Genomic DNA, 26,550 nt, shown 5'->3' with positions numbered 1-26,550 from the left:
ATATTTTGCAGATTCATCGTTACTAATCAAAAACCTGTTTGAAGTCATCCAAAGATTTATTACCTAATCAGGTTATATTAGGTAATATCTATTTGTCATCAGTTCTTTGAAATAATCACCGATTTTTCGCTAAGTCATGGTAAATAAGGAAGAAGTACGTGCTTTTTTAATCTGTTAAGGTATTTTCGCGGCCGGAACCGGTACGCGTGCCAGTAGGCATTTGTGTGAGTAATTTATTTAGCAGTCTGATTTCCTCGAGTAAGGTAGGAATTACTAAGGTTTTAAATATAGTGTGTAAAATTGTATCTAACTAATTAACGCAGGAATGGAGACTCTAGGTTCAGCATAATGGCAATATAAAGTTAAAACCAACATACTTTCTGCTTTCCTACTCCAAACCCCTTTTCTACTCCCCCGAAATTTTGTTCCCATCCTCTTTTAACCGGAGAAAGAGAAGTTACCATAGCCTCTCTTGGAGGCGTTTTTTTCTGTTAGAGCTGTCTCTTATTATCCGAAAATTCAGAGAATTTAATTAATGAAATGTATGCTTTGTCAACAATTACAATGGCGGATTTAATGCTAGGCATTTCCTACCAGTCAGTTGAGATTACAAGAAGGAGACTTTGCAAGTTATTAATAAATTTGAAGAGAAATTAACATATCTAATTCTAAACACACTGAATTAACTAATAATTTAATCTACTTTATTTAAATAACATACGAAGAAATTTAACTATAAAATTATACGAATTAGGTACCAGACAACGGCTAGTTGACAAACTGATTTCGAGAGAGGAAGCTTGTCGCACAGTAAGACTTGGACAAGAAGATTGATCAGGAAAAGGAGAGTTAATAAAGCCAGAGCCACCTGGAGGACTAAAGAAAAGATCTTTGGAAGACCGTTCTTCGCAAAATTATAGAACTGAGGTGTAAGTACGGTGTAAATGGAATGTTGTAATTGAGAAACCTATGCAACTTATTGGGAACTACATGCGTGACAAAATAACACAATAAAACACATCCACGGAATCGATTTTTTTTTAATACGGGAATGCTTTGGCAATAGGCATTAACTTGAAAAAGAGGGTAGCTGTCTCAACCGCCGTCAATCAATCAAAAGAAAAATCTTTATATCAAAAAATACATTTATTTCAGTTCAAATACAAGTGACATAAAATGCAAAAATAATATATAAACTTAAAAAAAAAACTAATATCAAATTATAATATAATCGATATTAAGTTAATAGATTTACAGTTCGTCTCTCGCATACTCCCGGTAATTCTCATTTTCGTTGAGACCAAGGCTGTCCCAAAAGGCTTTCTGTCCAAAGTCGGCACTGGTCTTCATTTCCATCTTGGTCGGAGATGTAATGTCCAGGTAATTCAGTTCAGCTGCTCCAGGAGTCACTGGCAGCCATTCAGGTCCATCGTTGGTCAGTTTGGGAGTGCTGAAAAATAAGTAGGCTAAAGGCTTTTGTGGAAGGGATTTGGTTTCAAGCTCTGTATTTGAAGATATATAAGTTTGAGTATATCAACTTATAAACGGTTGAAAACAGTTTTGTGGGTCTCTGCTCCAAAAAAATATTTTCGTTGATGTTTTCAAATTAATACATAGAATATAGGTACATCATTCAAATGATTTGGTGGGTTAATTAATTGAACCAACGTTTACTGGAGCGTTAATGGTTTCCAAATGATAACAATAATTAAGCACCAATTAGATAACTAGGACATTTCGTATCAGAAGTAAATAAACAGTATTTTAACTTTGCAATCAATGCCATCTCTGTCTTGAAGTACGCGACTATAATGTTTAAGTATAATGTAAAGTTTACATGGGCTATGCATAGATGGCGTTGTATTAACTTACCCAGTGGTGGAGAAACTGTAAACCATGTGGATAAGGCCTTCAACCATGGCTAAGTCTTGAGGGTTATCGTTTCCTACGGAGGGGTAGTTGAACATTGAAAGCACGTCGTCTCCGTGGCTCACACCTGGAATCAAGGTGACAACCATTTGCTTATAACACTAGCCTTTATGCGTCCAGCTACTGAGCATAGTTTTCCCGTATATGGAGGTTTGAGTATTGATCACCACGCTAGTTCACTGTGACTTGGCAATTTCGCATTTCAATAGAATCTAGGTTTCCTTACGGTGTTTCCCTACACCGTTGGACAGTGGCGAATAATGATCAATGGAAAAATAATGGTCTTAGAATAATTACGACAGTGATCTTACCGCTTGCTATCCCAGTTTAGTAAACGATTAAAACGGATGCTTGAAATGGAAGAAAATTAAAGTTGAATTTAGCCAGATGTCCCAAATGTTTAAAAATGTCAATCCAAACAGGATTTTCTTGGCATGACTCAAACTTGTTTGATCATTAAGAGGAAAGTTTGGAAGATTCACTGCTTTTAGCTCGTTCAATGATATTTTATTATTATTTCTTGTAGCATTTTATTGCATTGGTCAGGGTTTGTCTCGGTAGGAAAATTAAGGTACGTAATAACCGATTTCTGTAATCATCTTACCATAATCAGCATCGTTTCCAGCCATCAAGTTGGACAGACTGGTCTTGCCGCGGTAGGCGTACCGGTAGACGTAGGTCGGCTGCCCAGATTTCACTGCATGTAACTCTGCTAGCTTGCCCACTGCCACCACGAAGTGACGGTCTCCTAGAGCCTGGACAACGAAGCATAACGCTCAACAAGGATAAAAAACGCTTTTAGTAATAGTAATTTATGCTTGTTTTTTTTTATAGTAGATGCACTCCAGCAAAAGCAGTGAGGACGGAGTTTTTAATTAATTAGTATATTTCCGACATATCCGCGCAGCGTGGAATGAAAACTTATCTTTACTTATCCCTAAATATAGACACTAATATAAATTATGAACGAAGCCTGGAACTTTTATTAGCGGTCTGAAGGAAAGTTACACTTAGAGTATAATACAATATATTCAATAAATCTAGATTTCTTTCGTTTTTTTTTATAATGATTGTATCTTCAAGTGGGTCTGCTTTTTAACAGCCTTTTTTGCTAAAAACTTATTGTGCTCTTTAATTAAACTCAAATATAAAAGATGGGATTTTAATTTTTGTATTTAGATAGCAATTAGAAATTTAAAAGCGATCGAAAATTAAACACTTGGTATGCACCATTAAGCTATGAGTAATTTTGTCCTAACTTAGGTAATATATTCTAGGCGGCAGGTAATTAATCTGACTTAGTGCTGAGCCGAAACTGTGGGATACACATTGATATCATTAATTTGAAGTGATTGGAGTTCCAGTAATTGAAACCTAATCAAGTGTAGTTCTTGAATTTGTAAGTCAATTATGTTCACTTATTTAATTGTTGGTCCTCCTAAAATGTTGTAAACTTTTATTTATTCGTATATAGCACGTAAAAATTACGTCATCATCATTCCCCTGTTCTTATCCTAACTATTATTTGTGGTCGGCACATGTCTTCTCCTTCCATACCTTTTTATCTGACGTCATCTCACAAGAAACATTATTTTCACATAAAATATATTATTATGATACTATTCCTCCAGTAATGCGCGTCCTGTTAAAAAAAAGCTAAAAAAGGATTTTAAAGAACAATTGACAACCAACCTGGACAAGTTGAGGGTATGTTTCCTGGGAAACAGGTTTTCCGCCTAAATAGTGCTGTTTAATCTTAGCAGCTACTTCAGCGCGGCGGCTCAGCGGTAACGTGTCGTTGTACTCGAAGATGTTGGACGCGAGCTGGTCCCAATGGGCTTCTAGGTCTTGAAGAAGTCCGGGCTCAGCCTGGTAAGCTGGAAGAGGAGGAGTGACAGAAGCCAGTCTTTAGTCTGACAGGGATGGAAACAAGACTAGTCGTTGAGAAAAAGGCAGTTGGACTGGAAGATACCTAAGGAATTTAATCCTTAGGTATCTTCCATTCAGTCTCAGAAAACCCCCTGAGACATAAGTATTTAAATCATATGAATAAAGACATCCAGAATCAGAACAAGCATACGCGGGGATCGAACAAGCGACACATCGTGTACAATGGGTTTTGCGTGGTGACCTATACAACTTGGCCGTCTATCAGTCGTCAATTGACTTTGGCATGGGCACAAAGTATAGAATTAGAAAAGTTATAGCTACCGGAGCTTCAAATGTCAATTGCCACTCGTACACACTTACCTAAATGAAAAAGATACAATGAATTACTAAGTGATTTGCAAATGGTAATGCGGCGATCTCATATTAGCTACATGTTTCCTGTTTTCGATTGCCTATCCTGAGTTCTGTATTGGCATATTAAACAGTTCAGTGCAAAGTGATTGACTGATAGTATAATATCTATCTCTTTGCCAGTTGTTTGCAATGCTGCAAGGGAGACACTCTGATAAGGCCGTATTGTAATTTTCTCTATTGACCGATAAGGATTTATCAATCGGTAATTTATTTACATACCTATAAATAACTGAACAATTTATCTGTAGTAGTCAAGAAGCTAGATAAATATTAATGTCGGTAATATAGGTCGCTATCATAAATAAACATTAGGTCTTTGATTGGAATATATAACACATTTTGGGACATATGTATATTTTGTACTGTAGCTTCGTGTTTATGTATGGAGATTTGTTCAACTTCTGTATCCACATTGATGGTTCTTGATGGGACTAACTCTTTTCATTTAAATACGTTTATAAGGGTACTGCCTAATCGTACTTTCTTTGTTGCCAAGTAGTTCTTATTATACTATGACTTGACAATTTGTCAAAAAAATCACATAAGCCATAGATTCTGTGTTTCGCGAGGCTGGTAAAAATGTGGCATCACGAGTTGTCTTGGATTCCCACTACATCGGGCTATAAGAGTAAGGGACCAAGAGAGTGTACCTGTGTTAGTGCACACATGTTGGACTATAATGAGTAACTGGTGTCTTGAGATACAACAAACAGCTTTGTCTGAAATCGGCCAGGGCATACTTATCATTCTTTTTTTAACTTCGTATTCAACTTACCAGCTGCAGGGTATAATCCTTCTTCCGAAGCTACAGACGCGATGAGGGGCAGGTTCATCATGGCCGCGGCCCTGGTGGCGTGATACGGGTACTGCTGTAGGAAAGGCTCCCTGACTCCCGGAGCCTCCACAGTGGGTATGAACGGGGTGAACATGTGCACTTTCCATTCCTGAATAGAAAGAGAAAATTGTATTTGACTAACAGAAGTTATCGAAGGGCTAACTTACACTTCTTAAGGAAGGCTAGATTATGAAAGCAATTTATGTAGTAGTCGAAAATGACGCCGACTGCATTTACAAAAAAGCTACATGTTGGCCTTCAGGAGCCTTGACGCTGTTACTTGTTTTGAAGAAATTGAATTCAGAGTGTTTTATAAAACTTTTCGTCCTCATCAAACTTTGTCAAGCCTGATTACATTCTAGCTTTCTAAATTTTTATAATAACTATCGTGAGACTGATTCATTATTAAATGATGTAACGGTTTACTCACGCGTATTTATCGGGGTAGCCCGACTAGTTTCGGACCCAACCGGAGTCCTTAATCATGAGCAGACGCGGCGGGATCGCGAGTCGAACTGAGCTTTCTAAATGCTCCGTTCCTATAAGTTCGATTTTCAAACTGCGTTGGTTTTGACGCATCTGTTGTCAAGCGCACTGACGTATCTACGAGTTATGCATGTGACAAACTGCACCTAAACTGAAGCGGGTTTGTCAAACGTGCAAATCGTACGAGCGATAACGCTCTTATAAGCTCCTATGATCGTTTGTCGCTAGAGGCGATTCTCCAAACACATTGATAGAGCCTATGCATCCATGCCCAATGTATCGGCCAAGCGTGTATACCAATACGGGTAAATACAGTATTCTGAAACAGCTCCAACTGCACTGTTGATTCATGCCAGGATTAATGGTAATGACTGTCTCATCTCATTTATAAATGAGCAAGCCCATTCGTGTGATTTAAACGAGTGCCGACAACAGCATACACAGTCCTGGCTACTTGCCAACCTTGCCATATTGGGTTTAGTGAAGCTGGTGGTGACATGATTCGTCAATCATATTGTTGTATTTGAATGGACAAACACGATATAAAGGCTGGACAAATGTGAGAGAGTTTTACAAATAATCCTTTTAGAAATTACCTACACAACAAAGGATAACCAGGAGTACCAACTAAAGTTTTAATAACGAGGGTAATCAGTTAGTTCCTAGACTTCCTAGTTTCCTGGTTGAGACTGAGTAAGCAAGACAAAACACTAAACTATGCATAGCGAATCTCTCGCTTCATAAAACGCTCATATTGAGGCGCAGGCTCTGTTATATTTATACATATAGTTTATTATTAGACACCAATTTGTTATCATGTAATCCTGTCCTGATTAGGGACTCTCGTTGGGTCCGAAATTAGTCGCAAAGGCGAAATTAGTATTAGCCGATTCCAGTGAATAGACAAATACACACAAATTCGAAACCATGATGGTTTCTACGCGTCCTTATCGGAATCGTTAATAAATAACTATGAATTTGCAACTTATACTTACAAACATTTCAATTTGCGCGTTCACGATCATTTCAGCTGGCCGGTACTTCAGGCAGTCCACCATCTCCTTGTTTGTTGTGGTGGGACATCCCACAATGGCTGCTAACGCCTTGGCCTTCTCTACCGGCTTGATGGAGTGCGTCCATTGCGCTAGAGCCGAACCACTGTAAGCGATGCCTCTGGCGAATGTGCCTGAAATAGACAAATATATTATTGAATAGGTATAACTATAATTAAAAAGAATTAGACAATAACTATAATTAGAAGAAACGATGGACGGATAGTGTAAAAGACGGTATGGCTGAAAAGAGGGCTTTTTTTGAGACGACGTCAGATAGAAAGGTATGGAAGAAGAAGACATGTTGCGGCAACCACAAATAATAATTAGGATAAGGGCAGAGGAATGATGTTGATTACGATATAAATGTTAGTATATTACATTTATATCGTATTTACACAGACTCCGGTCAAATTTTAACTTAATATGAGCAAGAGTTTTGTTCTTTTTAAGTTTCGGCAGAATAAACAAACTGTTTAATTTGTACGTTATAGAATTAATCAGTAGGTATATTTTAACTTTTATAGGTTTCAATGTACACATAAATTATGTCGATATTTCATACGAAGGTAGTTGATACCTTACATTAACAGATACGCTATTTTAATCCGGATTAGATATTATTATACATAGTTTTGTCGTAGGATGAGCAAGGAACAGTATATTTGATGAACCTCAGTGCACAAATAGTGTTTCATAAATGTTATATTCCGCTGATGTTAAGATATATCATCATCTAAATACACAAACTATAAAGTTGGTTATCTTAGTGTAATTATCTCCATCCCTTATTACATGTTTACATTTCATTTGTACAAATATTAGACCTCAGTTTATCTTTATTACAGAATGCTTAATTAAATGCAGGATTTCTTCAAGTCAACTGTGTTGCGGTCTATGACCTAGGAGCCGGTGAATCTTTAAATATACTGAATGCTAGATGTAGGTGTGGAAGCGGGATAGAGCATACGCGGCGTAAAGCAACATCTCCTTTTCTCAACTATATCAGTACTGTTTTGAAAGGTGGCCAAACAATGTCTGAGCGACAAAGGTTTGTAGCGAGAAGCAAATGTAATGAATTTATAATTATTTAATATGTTTTTAATAAATTTGTCATTTTAAATTATATTTATTAAAAAAAAAGTATTAGTATGTTAATAGAGGCCATTATTTCGTTAGTCTATGAAGTTCGGTCGAGAAAAATGTGACTGGGCGGGAATTTTGAAAAGAGAAGGAGAAAGAAAAGGCATTCTGTTCGGACATCTCGTCGAATGAAAAGTTGTAATTTACGAGTGTGAATAATGTAATCGTTATTCAAAGAAAACAGTTTTAATAATTTCCTGAATACTAACACGAATTGAGAGAGAGTTCATTACACAAAATATTTCAAGTTTAGGTATGTATAGTATTTTTATGTGGCAGTCTTAGCACTAAGGTAAAATGTATATATATTATGTGAAAATAATGCAGTTTTATAGTTACCTTGCAAAGTAAAAGTGACAAAATTATAAATTTATTATAGAATGGCGTATTGTGAATTTGTGCATGTAAATCAATTTAAAGATTTGAATGCGTTTTTTTTTAAATATTTTAGGTCACTGCTGCACTGACTGAAAATTAAAATTATTTATATTTCGGTATTCGGGTATTTCGCAATAATATTATTGCGAAATACCCCATTGCGATTAAAAAAACCAAAACGAAAATATAATACACAAGATTATGCGTCTTATTTTAAAGTTTTATTTTTTTCAAGAATAATTTTCATTATCCTATTTTAAAATCTTAGATATGAATGATACTTATTCATGAAATTATTAATTAGTTTAATTACCTACAGAAAAGAAACATGATTCCTTCTATAAATAAAATTCTACTTTATTTTATTTGCATTCCGTTATGAATATTATTTCAGACGCTTTCAAATAAATTTGTAGGTTATGTAATCCGCGGTAAATATTTTTTTGTTTAATTTTTAATTTTAGTTTAACTTTAATAATTAAATAATTCCGTAACCTTGTTTTGATTTAAACCCACGTTGTCAAACACGGTTCACAGTTATACAACGGGTTAAGAAAACGAGTTTCGAGTTTCAATTGAAGGTTTTTTTTTTAACTTTGCGCAAAGGAATCAGTCTTGACTTGAAAGGCTTTCCATGAAATAAAGGTTTTACTAAAAATTGCTTTATTACATTGGTGTTTCATACTAAGAATTTTAGTTTTCAAAATAATATTATGTAATTGTTATTTTTGTACTTTTTTTTAATTGAATTACATTTTAAGTTTCTATTGGCATGCTATATTTCATCGTAAGTAATTATAAAAATACACAATTTAAAGCACCTGGTAGTAAGTATTTCTATTAAGATGTTTGAAATTTATTTAATGTTGCTTTTTTCCGTACCTCTGTTACCTAAAGCCTAATAACTAATAAGTAGCAGACCCTCAGGAATTGTAACAAAGTGTTTTATTCATAAATGGTTTCATTGGCCATAGTTAATATGCTATCTTACCTACCTACCTACAATCAAAATACTTTTTGAATGGATCGAATCGAGGCTGTTTTTAGTCAGTTATTTTCGGGCAACACAAGGCGAAGGTCTCGACATAAGGAAGTAGTTAACGTAAACCACAAACAATGAAGGGGGTTATTATAAAACTATCATATTACAAGTCATTGGTGTTCATTACAAAGGGGCCTACCATTTACCTCTTAAAGTATTATTAAGGTGTGGGAGAGAGATGCCGCTCTACACCGTGTAGTGCGCTGTCTCTTTCCCACAGCGGCAATTGTATTACTGTGAGAGGTGATGGTAGGCCCCAGGGCGCCATATCCAGCGAAGATTAATTAACTTTATTGATATGTACGACACGTTATCACAAAATTACAAGGGTCAAGTTTAAAATGGACTTGTTTATACAATGTTTGCAGGGAATGGAAATTGGAAGCTGTCAATTTGCAACCAACAAACAATAATATATTATCTTATTTACTTATTTATTTGGTAAAATAATTATAATTTGGTTAAATGTTGATTTAAAATAATGCATATAAAATAAATATGCGATCGCTTACGACAATTGACTATGTACAAACTAGATTAAGAGACATTTTTTTAGATAATAATATTTGTCGTCCTATTGAAAATTACTGACAGGAATCAAATAGAGAAAGTGACCAGTTTTATAACGTAAAGATTGAACAAATTCCGGCCATCCGTAGCCCAATTGAGTTGAGCTTCCATGATCTTCGAAATCACATCACTAAAATATAGTAAAAACAGTATATTTTGTAACGAAATACATCGCACAACGTATTATTATATAATATTATATCATGCCAATCAATTTTAAATACAAAATCTTTTACAATGCAGTTCCAATTTTAAAATTGGCAAAAGTACCTACGTCATAAATAAGATTGTCGAGCATTGTCTGTTTGCAGCGGATTCATTCGAAATTCCAAATTTAAAATGCGCCACTGAGCTTGAATTCGAACGCGTTATTTAATTCAATTGTTGGTTTTATACTTTTATTTATTTGACTGATATTTTTCGGAACAAAAATAAAAAATGTGTTTATTTTTCCAAAAAATAAATTTGTATTTGTGTTATCACTAATTTATTGATGTTTAATTTTAAAGTTTATCAAAAATAATTTTATTCATTTCTTACTAGTGATTTGAATTGTCAATTAATCAATATTACTGAATAAAAATGTTACTTACTAATTCTAACTACAAAGTATAGCGGATTCCAGAAATTCAAAATAGATTTAAACATGTAAAGGAAGTCTTAACATTCGAAACATATGCTTAAAGTCGCAAGAAAAAGTTTATGTGTTGGCAGCCATTTTGTGTATTACAGAGTGTAAAGAGCTTTTCTAACAAAAGTGTTCGAATTTCCACAATCGTGATCATCAAAATATCGTATAAATATGTTATTATGTTTGAAGATACGTGAGTAAAATATTGTACGTATTGTTTCGTTACGCGAATAAACGTTTTCAACCCAATACTCTTTGTTTAAGGAATAATGGTACAACAACCAAAAATAATAAATCTTTCTGTTATTTATTTCGCTTTACTTCCACCCTTCACACTACCTGAGTTTTTGCCGTTGATCAGCAAACAAAGAGGTTGTCAAACTATAATTGTATCTTTTTTTATTAACCTTATTAGCTGAATATTTTTATTTCGCCATCAATTTACATTTTACAATCCAATTTTTTTTTAATTAAGGCGATATTAATTTTCGTTCTGTATTCGAAAATTAATTACCCAGCCAGTACTATCTGTTGCGGCAGTTAAATTAGCTTTGTGTAAAACTTTCATCTTTGCAAGGTTGCAGGCAATCTAAAGTGGAGTGGAGGTTTGTTAGCATAAGTTTATTTAGATTTATTATTTACTGTACAGTGCAAATATGATACGAGAGTTAACGCGTCATTGTAAAATAAATAAGATGAATATTAACCGAAGCGAATGTTATTTATCGTAAGGAGGTTGTAAGTTATTATATTTTAATGACCACACGATCATTTCTATAAATAGAAATAAAAATAATAGGGATAACGACTGGGTATAAAAAGTAAACATCTATTTAGACCCTCAGTTAGATAATTGAAAAATATTAAACAAGTCCTTTTTCCTTTTTCTGAAAAACTAAAATTTTCAAAGATAGACTGCTTTAAAGGTTAGGACAAGGAGCTTGTAACCGAACGATTTCGTAAAATTTATACATTATCCTGACGTCATAGGTACGTTTCATATACTGTAATATTATGATCAACTTATATCCGCGGGACGAATGAAAAAATCCGTTTCCATTATTATACATAAAAAATTTCGACATCCCCAAATCAAAATAATTGTTCAAATACATGACAGTCCAAAGCGTATATGACAACCTACCTCTAGACAATGGTGACAGAAACTGGTAATGCACACTAGCGCCTCCAGCAGAGCTGCCGCTCAGAGTGACGCTGTCAGGGTTGCCGCCGAACATCATGATGTTGTTCTTGATCCAGTGGAGGGCGAAGGACTGGTCCTTCAGGCCGTTGTTGCCTGGAACTATGGTGTCGCCGGTGCTGAGGAACCCTGGGAATGAGGATGTGGGAGAGAATGAGAGTTTATAATCCTTGATAGTCGTATGGGATTGAGAATATTGCCAGGGCTTTTGAAAGTCTTCTGGTCGTTGTAATAAAGCCACATTATTTTCCTTTATTTTTCAATCAATCAAAAAGTTTTGAAACATTGATGTTTTCATGAAACATACATGAAACATTATTGTTTCCTGGCAACGTTACAAACGGGCCATAGGTTATTGCTCATCTGGAGAAATTCCAATAAACTTTTTGCGTAATGAACTGTGAATGTAGTCATGTAAAAGTTATGTTTCTCTACAGAAGCATGACTTTTACCAACACATTTCCCAAAGAGCTTTGAAATAAAATGAAATGAAATCATTTATTCTGTAAGTAGGATATATCATCACTTTTACATGTCTTATTTTTTTGAGAACGCTGGAGTCGACTTTATTTATATTATTCTTCCCTTACATCTAGAACCACGTGAACACGTTCTTATCTATCAAAGGAACTCACCTAGAGGTCCCAGTCGGTAGTTGAGGGTAACCACCACCATGTCAGTGTCCATGATGTGTGAGGGGTCATAGAATGATCCCTCGCCGTACATGAAGGCACCGCCATGGATGAACACTAAGACGGGCAGGTTTGCGCCAGGATTCAGCTTCGGAGTCGCTATGTTCACGTACAGGCAGTTCTCGCTACCTGTGGCAAAAAAAAGGAAAATAAATGAAAGCTTCTTAAGACGAATGTGGGTAAGCCATTTGTGCCGCAGCGAGATTGTCCGAAAATGTTACCGTTGTTGTAGGGCAAAGAAAGGAACATGGGTGGGTTTTAGTCAGTAGGAGTCTGACACTAGTTACCGCTCAACCCAAAGCGGAAGGAGTCATTTGACGTTTTGATCCGACAAAAAAAGCCATGTGTGTCAATGACAGATGAGCCAAAATATTCGCTCAATAGGTTTGAGAAGAGGAACGTCGTTGAAGAGATAAAGATAGGACGACTATTTGATAGATTTATGAGGGAAAGGCCAGATAGGAAAATGCATAGAGCAATCTGAAAAATTCTGCGGTCGAACCATTGTAGATAGTGAGACAGTCTTACGGTTCCGTCTACAATCTATAGAACCTTATAACACATTCAGCTAAGCTACAAAAACAATTTCAAGCCTGCGCTTATTACATTCATGTGGTAAAAAATAAACAATTAAGACTTGATAGTTTAATAAGCACTTGTTCTAGTATTTGCGTGAGCTCCGCTTGTTTTTATAAAACTATTGAAATTCTTTAAAGTATCTGTAATAAACTGCATGCATGAAGATTCTTGATTTATGCTGGTGTGGTTTCTTAAGTATTCGTATTAAAGTATTTTAATACAACTTAGATATTATGTTTAAAATATTCCCTGTACTGTTCATTCAAAGTTCACAAGTAAAAGTATTTCTGAACTGGTCGCTGCATAGTTTTTTTACACGACTGCGCGACCCAAGAGTGTTCTTTTGCTTTTGGTTTGATCTATTTACTATCAGGGAATAATATCCCGACTTGCGAGTTCACCGCTGCTGCAGCTCATGACTAAGGACTTCGTTTGGGTCCGTAATTAGTCGATCGATGTAGGACCAAACGCGTGAGGTATTAAATAATATGTAATCTTATAGAAGTTGAGGATTCCTTTGTTTTACACGAAGGGCAAAAAAATAACATTATGTTTTGAGTTGTCATTTTTAAAATAACTTATTATATTACCTATTTCGTGCCCGGTGAGTTGTGATTCGGCCAATGGGCTATCCGTGCAAAACTCTATCAAACACTGTGTATTTACCTATCAGAAGATCTTTAAAGCCCTCTTTAGTTTTCCCTTTCTTACCTACGATTGACTTCTTGAACGGTTCATATTGGAGACAAGCCGGTAGAGGCTTGGTGGCGTCCCACACACCAGTCCATTGTTTCATCTGCTGAGGCTCCTGTTAACAAACCAAAAATATTACCGTCAGGAAGAAAATTGGTAGGCAATGATTTATTTGTTTATTTACAAATGTAGGTAGATATCTGATCAATATACAGAAAGCTAGGATAAGCTATCTTTTCTGTTGCGTGCTTTTTTATTTGGACTAACTAAGAATTTTAATCTGTTTCAATTTAATATTTAATATATGAAGCCTACATGCTTAAAATTGGTACTTTACATAACAAATAGTTCAGAACTTGAATCACAATTTTCCAAGGACACACAAACCCCGTCCAAATGTCCAATTATCATGAAACGACATTTATTACGAACCCATTGATTTGAATACCAACAAATAAAAGAGACAGCGCTATCTGTCAACATCTCTCCATCTTTGTCTGTACTTCGATTTGAATTGTTCCGAGGGTAGTTCTGTTTTGTTTCATGGTAGATGTCGTTTTAAATTGACGTTAAAGGCCAATTTGTGTGTGATACGTCATGCGTGTCATCGCCACCACAAAACACGTTTGGAATTTGATTAGGTGTCAATAGCTCTGGCGTTTTATTGTCTATAGAACGGAATGCATTGTATTGGTGATTGTAGGTTGTGTTCTGCTAGTTATGATTGTGTGGATATGTGTGACGTCAAATACAAGTAAGCCCTTACTGGTTTGAGCTCCTTCACTAATTTATACACGTGTGTGTGCAGTGGTAAGGGCCTTTAAGGTTTTGTACTTAAAGGGGAGAAACGAAACTGAACAAATCATAATTGAGGGTACGCTCATAAATTTTATGGGTCGCACTTTATCAAAATTTGTATTTCTTCAGACTACTTGTACGAAATTCTTAGTTTCACTACTCTCTCTTGGCCGATTTTTCAGATTCAAGTTTTCGTTTGATATAACGTAAAACACAAAACCCTGCTCCGTCCCTATCCAATTGGCGAAAATTAAACAGACATGCTTTACACCGCTCAGAATCACAAACATACATTTATCAAAAATAAAACATTTCTACAAACATAATATTTTCCCAGGGCGAAAACTGCCTATGGGACTGTACGAGTCGACGGCATATTCATAGTAATTCTTTTCAGTTCTTAACGGCTTTAAGTTAATGGAATAAGGTTGAATTTTGTAATTAATTTGGTCCTTTTCCCTGATACCGACTGTCATGTCTTTAGGTATTAGAGTTAGCGTAAAGTGTTAGATCAATTCCCAAGGTGATCATATAACATGTAGTTTAGCATTTAGGACATTCCTGACTCATGAGTCCTATAAATTTATAAGTTTATAGTAATGTTGCTAAACTTTCACGCAACGCCACCTAGTCCCATACTTAGCAAAACTTGTATTATGAGTACTTGACAAACCATGTAATAGAAATCATCCAGACACAGAAGAGATGATCGTGCTCATACAAAGAAACAGATTCACATTCGCAATTATAAACGTCGATGTTGGTTACAGCTGTAAAAACTCTGTCCATCTTATAGCGAAATCGGCTATAAGTGGCCCATATGTAGTCCGGGGTATTGGCTACTTCTTGAACTTTACATTGATTAATTTTCTTTTTATTAATTAACTAGCTGTTACCCGCGACTTCGTCCGCGTGGTTAGAAAATATAAGTTACGTTTTTTTTTTAAATCGGATTAGGTTTTTAGAGTCCACGCTACGTAGTTTCTGAAATGAGCGCGTTCAGACTGACAAACTCTTCAGCTTTATAACATTAATAGGTATATGTAGGTTATGTGCATATGGGGAAGATAAAACTTAAGGTTTTAATTTTTGATAATATTAAAAGAGGTACAATTTTGAGTTTGTGACGTTGTTGTGGGGTAATCTCAACATATACTGAACCGATTTCGGTAATTATTTTACTAATAGAAAGCCATGTTACCTTTTTTTGAACGGCGGTCAAGTCGTCACTTTGTATATACTCAAACAAAATCGTCTAATGGAGTGAGGACTTGTTAGCAAGTTTTGTGATTAAATTTGCTTCCCATCCTCGATTATTGTGACGACAACTATCTTGATATTCATGAGGCACAGCTAGATTAACTCGAGCTTTTTCAGATTTTTTCATTAGATTCATATTTGGTTTAAGCAAATATGATCACGTGTCTGAATTACGTCTAAAAAACGTTTCCAGTTCCTTAATGACACACGTTCACGATGCCTGAGCTCAACGGAAAATTTGCGACTTAAGAGGCCACCTCACTCCACAGGATTCTTCGACAGGTCTTTCACCGTGCAAGGTGTGTGCTTGTCGAACAAACTCCCTGCACTAATAAGAAAGAGTCAAACACTCAGCACCTTTGAAAAACTGGTAAAAGACCATCTTCTCCCTCTAAAGTAGCCGTCTCAAACCTACCCTAACACTGAATGTATTAAAAATCACTGCTGCAATTCCATGTTCCAATTTTTGTCTAAAAGTTAAAATATCATAATCTTCTTAACCTAAACCACCGTACTATGTTATACGCGTTTTTGAGTCCGTGAATGGTAGAGTGCTGCAATCCTTCCTACACCGAAAGCGGGCTACCGCCGTCCAGAACCTGACTTGGCCTAACCCAGTCACCCTCACGTTTTGTGCCTGGTCTGGAAATATACTTTCCCGACTGAGCAGAACATACCGTTTGTTTCTTTTTGCCATTTAACAGCTTCATAATATGAAAAATGTTGAAACATATCCGATGGCGGAATGCTTCCGAAATGCGTAAATGCTCTCCGTCCCTTACCAACATTATGGAAGGCCGCCAAGCCTTACGGCGATATTTTGAGACACATCCGATACGTCAGATGATTTCGACATTGTTCAGTGAATGTCGAAGGCGATCAGAATTCAAACGTTCGTTGTGCTGTTTTTCGTTCTCTTCAGGCCGTTCTCCAGTAATTCTTTCTATCTCACTTTCTAACTCATGATAATCTCGGTCAAACTGTTGACATCACATTCATCACTTGTTTCAAAAGACCTATTAGTAGATGTGCGAATTCGCTGGGAATTCAAGCATAATTCTCTATCAGTAAACGTCTCCGGCTCAAGATACAATGCGTGACGTTCACGATCAGCTGACAGTTGCGCACCATGTTCTGAACTTGTCTCTTGAAATTTAGAAGCAGATGCATAAAAACCCTGAGAAATCAAACACAATTTCTACGGAGCGACTTGCAGCCTGATGTTCTTCTGTCTCTCCTCAATTTTTTAAGCTACTTTGGGACGTCGGGGAAGATTCATCTCTTTTTGGCATGGTTATAGTTTTATTGTGAAGATACCTGATCAAGTAGAATCTAAGTGACAGCTACGCTGGCTACCATGTAGGTTTTATTATATGTAAAACAATAAAAACTTCTTTTAATTTACTTTTCACAATATGACAGACATCAAAATATGTCAAACGTTTGACATGAAAGTAGGTGGAGTAAGGTAAAGGCACCTATTTCCGCGGTGTCTTCATTATAACTTAAAAGAACATAAATTAAGTAGAGAATTGGCTATTTTTATTAGAAGTGTTATTTATCTTAATTTTGAAATATACTCACAGTTTGACTATAAATATGTTAAATAGTGTAAAATATAAAGAAGTCTGAGGCACCTTATTACAATTTTTAAATTCTAATTCCAATGCATTTGGTTCCTAATTCTGAGTGTATAAACTGTAAACGAAAGGAGGTGGCGAGAGTGACACAAAATGTATTTCAAAAACTTGTTTTCTAGTCGTTTCTTGAAGAAGAACTCAAAAGTTACATATGTATGTGTTTTCGATAAAAATGTAACACTTCCAATATTTCAAACTAAACCAATAGTCACGCAGTATAAAATTATCATCTTAAACATTATTTGGTATGAAGCGTGCATTCGAGTAAATGTTAGCCTTAAACTGACCGATTATTTGAAAACGTATACACACTAAAGCATAATTTGCTCATATAAACATGAACAGCTAAATTGTTAATTGAATAATGTACCTTGCAGACAGAAGTAACTTGTAAATTGCTTTGATAACAGCGTTCTTTTCTACAATACCCAAATATGGTGCCTTTACCTTAGTAAATTAAATTTGTTATTTTTTTCATCTTTTCCGCATTTTTTTTCCTTTTTTCTCACCGTTTAAACCTTCCCTGGACTATTACGAATAGTTCAAGACTAAAAAAAGCCAAATCGGTTCAGCCGTTCTCGAGTTTTAGTGAGACTTACGAACAGCATTTCATTTTTATATATATAGATAGATTTTACCGAGATTTGCGAAGCCTTAGACAAGATAGATTTGTGAAGCTCGTGGCTAAGCTATAGCCACATGAGTGAATCGATCACAGGTAAAGCTATGCTTGACGCGGTTGGTCCGTACATGGGTGACCATCTTTGTTATAGGGAGTTCCTCCGTGTTTCGGAAGGCACTATAAATTGTGAGTCCCGGCTGTTATTCCTACATCTTTGATAGTCGCTACAGGTAGTCAGAAGCTTGGATGGTCTGACAACCAGTCTAACCAAGGGGTATCGTGTTGCCCAGGTAACTGGGTTGAGGAGGTCAGATAGGCAGTCGCTCCTTGTAAAACACTGGTACTTAGCTGAAACCGGTTAGATTGGAAGCCGACCCCAACATAGATGGGAAAAGGCTAGGCCGATGATGATTATTGGAGCCTTAGAAGTTTTAGCGAAAAGATGCGTGCAAACATGTTTTTAAATTTAAACTGTCTGTTGCTTGTGGTCTACCTGGATGTCCTCCATGAAGGCAGTTGGATCTGCCAATCCGAAGTGTCAGATATCACGTGATCCGAAGAGATGCCGCTCTTCCACAACATTAAGAATATCACTTTTACAAAATACCAAGTATAATAATTTTCAATTATTCTCAGTAATTACAGCTAAACAAGTCTAGGAGTACATAATAGATAGAGTACGTAAATAGCGGGCGTCGGCGGAGACGTATAATAATATATTATTCAAGGTTAAAAGACAATTGGTACTAGTTCTAGTTATTACACGAAGAATATTTACGTTAAAATATGTATATTAAAATTAACTTAAAATTACAAGTATGTCTGCTGGACAAAATTATATCGCTTTAGAATAGAAAATCAAAAAGTGGCGGGCAGAGTGGTTTTTCAGTCACGGTGAATTACTTCAGTTTACGAATATAGAGCTACCATGGCGCAGACAGACACACAGACACGTCAAAATTATAACGCCCGGATATTTTTCCATCCTCGTTAAAAATACACAAATGCAACAATATATTAAAACAACCTCCGCACAAAGATTCTATTCATTTGACTCTTAGCGGACACATTCATATATGGATATAGACAGAAAATATGTGACACAGAGAAAATAAAAATACAACCTAGATACAAGGCCTCAGTAACATGAACCCAACATTTACAGAGAAAAAGTTAAAATATTTAAAGTGCAGGGATACGACAGTATGCTGATTTTCCAGTCTTAGTACATTTTAATGCGCGGTCGAGGTCTGTTCCTGATTAGCATTCGATCTCCATTGGATCTGAGCTTCAGGACGGTCAGCAACGAAAGTTGAATGCACGGATAGTCATATGCTAAACCCACTGGGCGAGATTTGATGCGGATTCGATCAAAAATTTATCCCGAGCTAGACATTCTCTGACAGGCTGTAAATTATCTTAACACGTTTGTTCAAATTAGGCATCAACGATACTTAGCAGCACATTTCGGAAGACAAATTCGACATCGCCTACCCTTCACAACTTTCTATTTGATCTAAGAAACGGCGTAACAGACTCCACAGCGATTATCGTTTTGAGTTTTCGTGTTTTTTGCATGTGATTTGAATGTATGCAATAACCCCCGCAATAGGGATTGCATTTCTCACTGCACGAGTTCTTTGTGGAGAGAAAAGAAGAGGAAGTGATGGTAAGATTCAAACAGTTCCCTAAAAGTTTAACGGTCTCAACAACACTAATGTTAAAGAAGTTTTAACAGCTCCTCGATATTAAGACTCTTTTGTTTCCTTGCTTACAAAGTACCAAGTCTAGTTAATCTGACACTGTTCATGCACTTTTGCTGTCGACTGTACCAAACTGTATATTGTATTATTGCCATCTGCTGTCGCAGCTGATGTCCTGGTATTCATTTGCATATCTCAAGAATATTAGAAATGTATTTAAACGGAATAGAAGTGGAACTAAAAAATCAGTTTATTTGGTATCTCTTTCTACATTACCTAGTTTTCTTACAAGTTCATTTTTTGTAAAATTTTAAGGGTTTTTTTCGCGCGTTCTTTTTTTTTAATTTGTGGTGTGAGTCGTTTTATACTGCAGTTCCTATGGTTACCTTTCAGTAACAGCATGAGATAAGCTCCATGTCATCATAATATTGCATTTTTACACACTATACTATACTATCCGTGTGAAATTCCAGCTCAATTATAGGTGGATCTTTACAATGGGCAAAGGGACAGGTTAGATTAAATAAAGGCTTGTAATAAATAGGTTTAAAAATCTAAAAAGACCCTCGTTTTAAAATGTCGCTCCATTAAAATATTATCGGTCTAGCCGTTTTTATAGTTTTAAATTGCATTGTAAACGGGTTTAAAGCTACCCTCAATTTTTCTAGCCTTTTCAGCCTGCTAGCTTATCGGGAAGTGCCTAAAAAATCGGTTGCAAAAATCCAACCGGAACGACAAAACAAGAAAAGTGAGTGTATAAAAATGTGGCTAAATGACATTAAATTTATTTCATTTTGAACAAGGCATGCAGAATCCGCTTGGATATCGATCATAATAACGGTAATAATTTATTGCTATGTGGTTAGTAACCCTCAAAATCAGTTTCCAGTATTAGATAGCTATCTCATCGAAGTTTATAAGCCCCTTTTGCCCATTACGGAATTAGGGGCAACCTCTTGTACCTCTGTAATACCGAATATTGTGTCTAAATTGCGCTGGCAAAATCACTAAGAACTTACAATTTACAAATACGGAAAAAATATCAAAATTTATGCAGATGCTGACTTTTTAGCACTTAGTATATGTATGGATCAGGACAGAGGAACAGAAAAACGTTCCTCCCGTGTTTGCTAGTGCTGTTATTTATACATCTTTGTAGTCAGAAGCTAGAAAGTCTGACAACTAGTCTTACTAAGGGTACCGCATTGTCCAGGTAACTGAAGAGTTCAGTTAAGTAATCGCACCTTGTAAAACTCTAGTACTTAACTGCATCCGGTAAGACTGGAAGACGACCTCAACGTAGTTGGGATAATGCTAGAGTGCCTAGAGTCATGATGATGAAGTATGTATATTAAAATGCTAGATGTAAAGATGGAGTTTTTAGCCGGTTCTCCGTATAAAATTTATTTGGATCCACAACGAAAAGTTTTTGATTTTGAATTGAGATCAAAATTCTTCACAAAAGGTTAGACAACTGCTCCATTAAGTAGATTTATGACAGAAATTCGTTGATCTGTGACCTCTTAACTACTGTTTAATATAACGAACGTAATTAAGACTGAAGATTAAAGTGTAGTTTAACTGCCATGTTCCCGAAGTTATACAACCTTTGGATGAGGAAGCCGAACATGATTTTGTGCCAAAACTTTGAATTAGGTAACTAATCGAAAATTTTGCTCCGTTCCCTAGGTGATACAAGTTAACTTGGTAATTGAGATGTTGATTTATTTTTTGTTTTAATATTAATACATCAGGTGGATTAGACTCCTGTCAAGTGTGAGTTGGAATCGCGATTCGTGGGGTTCCGTAGAAATACGGTAAAGTATTCCAAATTAGGAAAAAACGGGTCACCCCTCGTTTTAAAGAACGTAGTAAACGTTGTCCAACATTGATTTTTATGAGTTTCTGTTATAGCGGAAATAAAAGTACATTATTTTTTCATTACCATAGTTCATAAGATACTGCCTGAAGGCAGATGGACGGATAGCCAGCGAACTCTAAGTACCTAATAGGGTTCAGTTTTAGATATTTAAAAAGGTTAACATAAAAATTTGACGATAATGTAAATAGTAAATTATTATTAATTGTTCAATTTAGAAACATAAATATGTATTACAAATACATGTCAAGTTTTGAAAAGGAGTTGTTTTAGCTTGAAATTCCCTCAATGGTTTTATTGATATGTCCAATCAAATAAAGGCCCATGAAAGTTAAAAGTATAAAATAATTTAAAAATATAAGAAGAGTATAAAAAATAATAGTAGATATCTATAAATTAAAAAAGCAATACTGGTTTAAACTTGTATAAAGTTGTATCATTTAACTAGCTGTTGCCCGCGACTTCGTCCCCGTGGGTAGAAGATATAAGTTATGATTTATACCTGCCCTGTTTTTTTTCACATTTTCCATTGTATCTTCGCTCCTATTAGTCACAGCATGATGGTTTATAGCCTAAAGCCTTTCTCGATGAATGGTCTATTCAACACAAAAAGAATTTTTCAATTTCGACCAGCAGTTCCTGTGATTAGCGCGTTCAAACAAACAAACTGTTCAGCTTTATATATTAGTATAGATATAGATAAACAAGTGATTTCTTTTATATCATCAAGGTTCAATAATAGGTTTATCGAAACCAGATAATTAGTGTTTATTTTACATAATATTAAATAACTCCCTTTTTGATTTGACCTCTGTTATCAAATGATCTGTTTTAATTAATAGTAGGTGAATAGGTAAGTAAAGGAATTTAAATAGGAATATTACCATGAAAAATTTCAAACCTGCGACTCCTGGATAATACATGCTATGTGAACTAAGCTAAGGGATCACAGACTAAGAGTTTGAATTTGTTCATTGCCTCCTGACACCTCTTATAGCGGACCTTTATGATGACATTTTCTCACCAGATAAAAAAAAAAATATAAATTGGCTAAAATCGACCTTATTCGTAGAAACACTAAATTTAAGTCCTAGACATGCTTAACCACTAAAATCCTTATTGTTGAATTTGTTTTAATTTCCATTATATTTAATTGCAAATATAATCTGCATCGCAGCGCTTTCTGTATATTAAAGCGAAAAAGATGATAAAATTGAAGTCACAACATACCTATATTGACTTTATACAAATATAAACAAGCAAGTAATCAAGAATAAATAACATAACAACATCTCAATTACGAATGTGAAGATAACTATGTATTTAATACTGATATCGAAAAAGAAAATAATATTTTCCTGTCTTACTTAAGTTTAAGCACGGACTTTGAAGATAGTCGAAAATCGGTTGAAACCTTCATAAGATCACAACATTCATCCTAGCCTTCTCCCAATTATTTTGGGGTCGACTTCCAGTCTAATGGATGTATCTTTGTACCAGTGTTTTACAAGAAGCGACTGCCTATCTGAACTCCTCAACCCAGTGAACTGGGCAACATTATACCCCATAGTCAGACTGGTTGTCAGACTTTCTAACTTCTGTGCGAATAACAGCCGGGACCCACAATTTAACGTTCCTTCCAAAACACAGAGGAACTCGTTATGTCATAGATGGTGACGACCACGGACCGACCGTATCAAGTGGAGCTTAACTTGTGATTTATCAACATGTGCAGTTGTAGTTTAGTCAACAATAAAAAATAAAAACACATAGGAACTATGTACGTACATATTATGTGTTTAAAAGTGTTGAAGTTCAAAAACATGTACAAACTCCATTTTTTGTTTAACACGTAATTAAATTTAGCGTAAATACTTACGCAAATAACATGCGCAATGCGGAGGCTGAAAATCATTGGATGGGGTACGGAAGACGCTGTTACGAACTGAATATTCTATTGCAGATTCTAAGGTTAAAATTATTATTTTAGCTTTTGTTACTTGAAAACGTGTTATAATAATGAATGAGAATAATTCTAGTCTATATCAAATGTAGGACTGAATTTTCTCGTTGGCGCTTTCATATTCCACTTTTTGGAATCCAGGTTTCAGGACCTTAACTTTGTATAAATCAAGATGATACTTTAGCCGCGATTAGAACACTGAGAATGATGTCAAAAATTAAGAAACTGAAGAAGAACTGAACTATTTTCTTTAAAAATCCGGGTTATCACCTACTTCCATGGCAAGTTTTAAGAAAATTGGTCTAGTAGTTCAAGCGTAAAGCAATTACAAAAACAAACACAGTAATACACGCTTTCGCTTTTATAATATAATAGGGATCGACCCTCTAAAATTATTCAAGCATTATAAATTTAAATAAAGTTCTCAAGCATGGCAACACTATTTAAACTTGGTACCTAACAGCGTTTTCTAGTACAAACTGTATAAAAGTACTAATGAAGACACATGGCTGGTACTTTCGCAGCATTTTTCTCGAACTTTTTATAAAGAGTCTTGCAATGCTCCCGAGAGGACAGTAAATAACGCAAACAATGTAATTAGATCGCCACTTGTTTTAACATTTTTAGGGTTCCGCGTTTATGAAGTGCATGATTACAGTCTTAATGTTTAATTGCTAGGTGCTAATGTAAGACTTAAAGCAGAGTCCACGCTGTCAGGTTATGCATGAGAGAATGGCAAAAATTCGTGTAACCTCTCTTCGTACTTCTTTTTTCACACTTAGTAGCATTAAGTTCTGGAATTTATAAAGGAGTAAGTTGAAACCTGATATTAGAGGTGATTCGTTCAGTGGCACAAGTAACAACAACTAATGACGCTTTATTTTTAGAGTAAGTGTGAGGATAATTCGTATTTCGACGCGGTTGACTCGTGACACAGGCTGGGTCCGAAACTAGTCGGGCAAACACACATTATATTTTACATTGTTTGCGTTATCTATCTAGTACCATTTTAGGATCTTGATAGAAACTAAGTATGCTATTTGTTATAAACTATGTGTGTACTGATTTTCGACAAAAGCCGTTCAGTGTTTTTTGCGTGAAAGGGGATCAAACATCCATACATACAAACTTTCGCGTTTGTAACGTTATATTAAGATAAATATACCTGAAATGATTAGAAATAGTAAAGAAAGAAAAATAAATACGTATTTAAATTCTTTCATACGGATCCCTAGTTATTTAGCTCGTGGTCACTTTGACATTCGTTATACAAGTAAACTGCATCTATTTTGTATTCCGAGCCAAGTTCCAAGGTTATTGATATAAATTGGTACTCGGCTTGCGATAGCCAGCCATTACACAGTTAATTTTAATAAATTCACATAGTAAAGTATCTATTGTTTGTCTTGCCATACGTCAGAGAGACTTATTGATATGTTCCTGGTGGTCGTATGAAAAAACAATTGAAAGAAACAATGTCGATAATTTTTCTAAATGGAAAATATAAGGAAATCACTTAATGATTATGATTTATCTGTAAAAGTAGATTGTAAAGTAAACTTTAGTACAAAATTAAGTACTTTCATGAAACAACCTTAAAATGGTACTTTAGAAATAAATCTACCTACATGTAAAGATTCAAGGTCACCTTGAATGCGTTCCGATTTTTTTCATTATTATTATATTGTAAATAACCTAAAAACAGAGAAAAGATCTACAAGAGTGTTCAATAACTCGTAAATATCTGTATTTATAAATAAATCGCCCACTACGACTTATTTCTAGGATCCAGATGTCATCAATGCGTTAGTAAAGTTCATTGCTCTGATATCCAATTTCGTAAAATATTGTTTTTAATTAACTATCATTTAGTCCAAACATAACTTTGTTTTATGTTTAAAAGATTTTTATGACCTTGGCTATGCTTATTAAATGACAGTTATAGGTCAGACGAAATTATTGTAAGCTCTCGATAATACAGATAAATAAATCATATTTTGTGTCTACAATTGAAAGTCGAACATTATTCCAGCCAGTAATTAATGTTGCATTTCTCATCTGTTGATCACACATGTCATGGGAACTGTTTTAATCGATACTGGCAGAATAGAATAATAAGAAAAACATAAAGCATTCTTCTAAAACATAAATAAAAGACGATAACTGGAAAGTCTATGATCTTTAGTTAGTTTTGTTTTGATTCACTTTAAGGAATATACTGGTAGGTAGATGTTACCAGTAGCATGTAACTTCTAAACGAAATGTATGGTAGTTACCTAAATGCAAATGTGAATTGTGTGTTTGTGAAACCCCCCGCGATACAAGGATTAAATTCTTTTGTGCGGGGGTCGTTTATTAAAAAGATAATGTGTTGTAAAAATGATTATAACAACTAAATTAATATAAAGGTCCATTAGCCTATTGAATTAAAGCTTATAATATCTTACTCTGAATCGGTATTTTCCTATCGGCGGCCTCGCATACGGCACTCCTTGGAAACTGGCGAAGGACCGGCCTTTAGTGGACACCTTCCATGTCCCTTGTATCAAACCATGGGCCACCCTGACTACAGGGTTCGGACCCTGCGCCGCGACGAAGCCGGCAAAAATTAAAAACAAGTATAACCTCAAAGCCATGTTTGATAACGTTACGGAGACGTGCGCTCGCGTCGCCGGCTCACGCGTAACTATTTTAATTTTGTTTATAGATATCATAATTATCATTGTGGAACTTGTTCTTGCTGCTAAACGGGACAGATAATTGTAGGCGCCACAGATAATGTATTTCTTTTTGTTGCTGGCCGGCCGGCTGTTGATTCAATTTGATGTTAGATTAAATAGTTGTTTTTGGTTTGGTGGTTAGTTTGTATTGATTGCTTGAGAGTTAAGCTGCTAGGTTGTTATTTACTTTTATTAGAAATCGTTGGGGTCGGCTTCCAGTCTAACCGGATGCAGCTAAGTACCAATGATTTACAAGGAGCGACTACCTATCTGACCTCCTCAACCCTGTTACTTAGGCAACACGATACCCCATATTCAGACTGGTTGTCACACTTTAGCTTCTGACTACCCGTAACGAGTGCCAAAGATAGAAAGTGAAAATAATATGCCTGCAGTGCCTTCCAAAACACGGAGAAGCTCGTTATGACAT

General features: G+C 35.4%; 1 protein-coding gene across 1 annotated transcript; it reads right to left on the bottom strand.

The window, feature by feature from the left end:
- Positions 1–1,137: 1,137 nt before the first annotated feature.
- LOC113501653 (venom carboxylesterase-6-like) lies at positions 1,138–26,095 on the bottom strand. Its single transcript, XM_026882827.1, has 10 exons — positions 25,848–26,095; positions 13,554–13,650; positions 12,207–12,392; positions 11,515–11,700; positions 6,550–6,740; positions 5,009–5,177; positions 3,622–3,806; positions 2,534–2,684; positions 1,873–1,996; positions 1,138–1,450 (listed from the first exon to the last, which is right to left on the bottom strand). The coding sequence occupies exons 1-10, from the start codon at positions 26,034–26,036 to the stop codon at positions 1,252–1,254; spliced, it is 1,677 nt and encodes a 558-aa protein (XP_026738628.1). The 5' UTR covers positions 26,037–26,095; the 3' UTR covers positions 1,138–1,251.
- Between the last annotated feature and the right edge of the window lie 455 nt (positions 26,096–26,550).

Source organism: Trichoplusia ni, chromosome 16 (assembly GCF_003590095.1).
Source record: "Trichoplusia ni isolate ovarian cell line Hi5 chromosome 16, tn1, whole genome shotgun sequence".
NCBI lineage: Eukaryota > Metazoa > Arthropoda > Insecta > Lepidoptera > Noctuidae > Trichoplusia > Trichoplusia ni.
Note: the sequence above shows the minus strand (reverse complement) of the source record. Positions and strands in the feature narration are given on the sequence as shown.

What these genes read in the sequence shown, in the direction of transcription:
- LOC113501653 (XM_026882827.1), bottom strand. Translation starts at nt 26,036, where the DNA reads ATGGCTTTGAGGTTATACTTGTTTTTAATTTTTGCCGGCTTCGTCGCG. An exon ending in TCTGTCACCATTGTCTAGAG is followed by an intron (nt 6,741 to 11,514) that starts GTAGGTTGTCAT and finishes TGTCTATTTCAG; the next exon opens with GCACATTCGCCAGAGGCATC. An exon ending in ACGCGCAAATTGAAATGTTT is followed by an intron (nt 5,178 to 6,549) that starts GTAAGTATAAGT and finishes CTTTCTATTCAG; the next exon opens with GAATGGAAAGTGCACATGTT.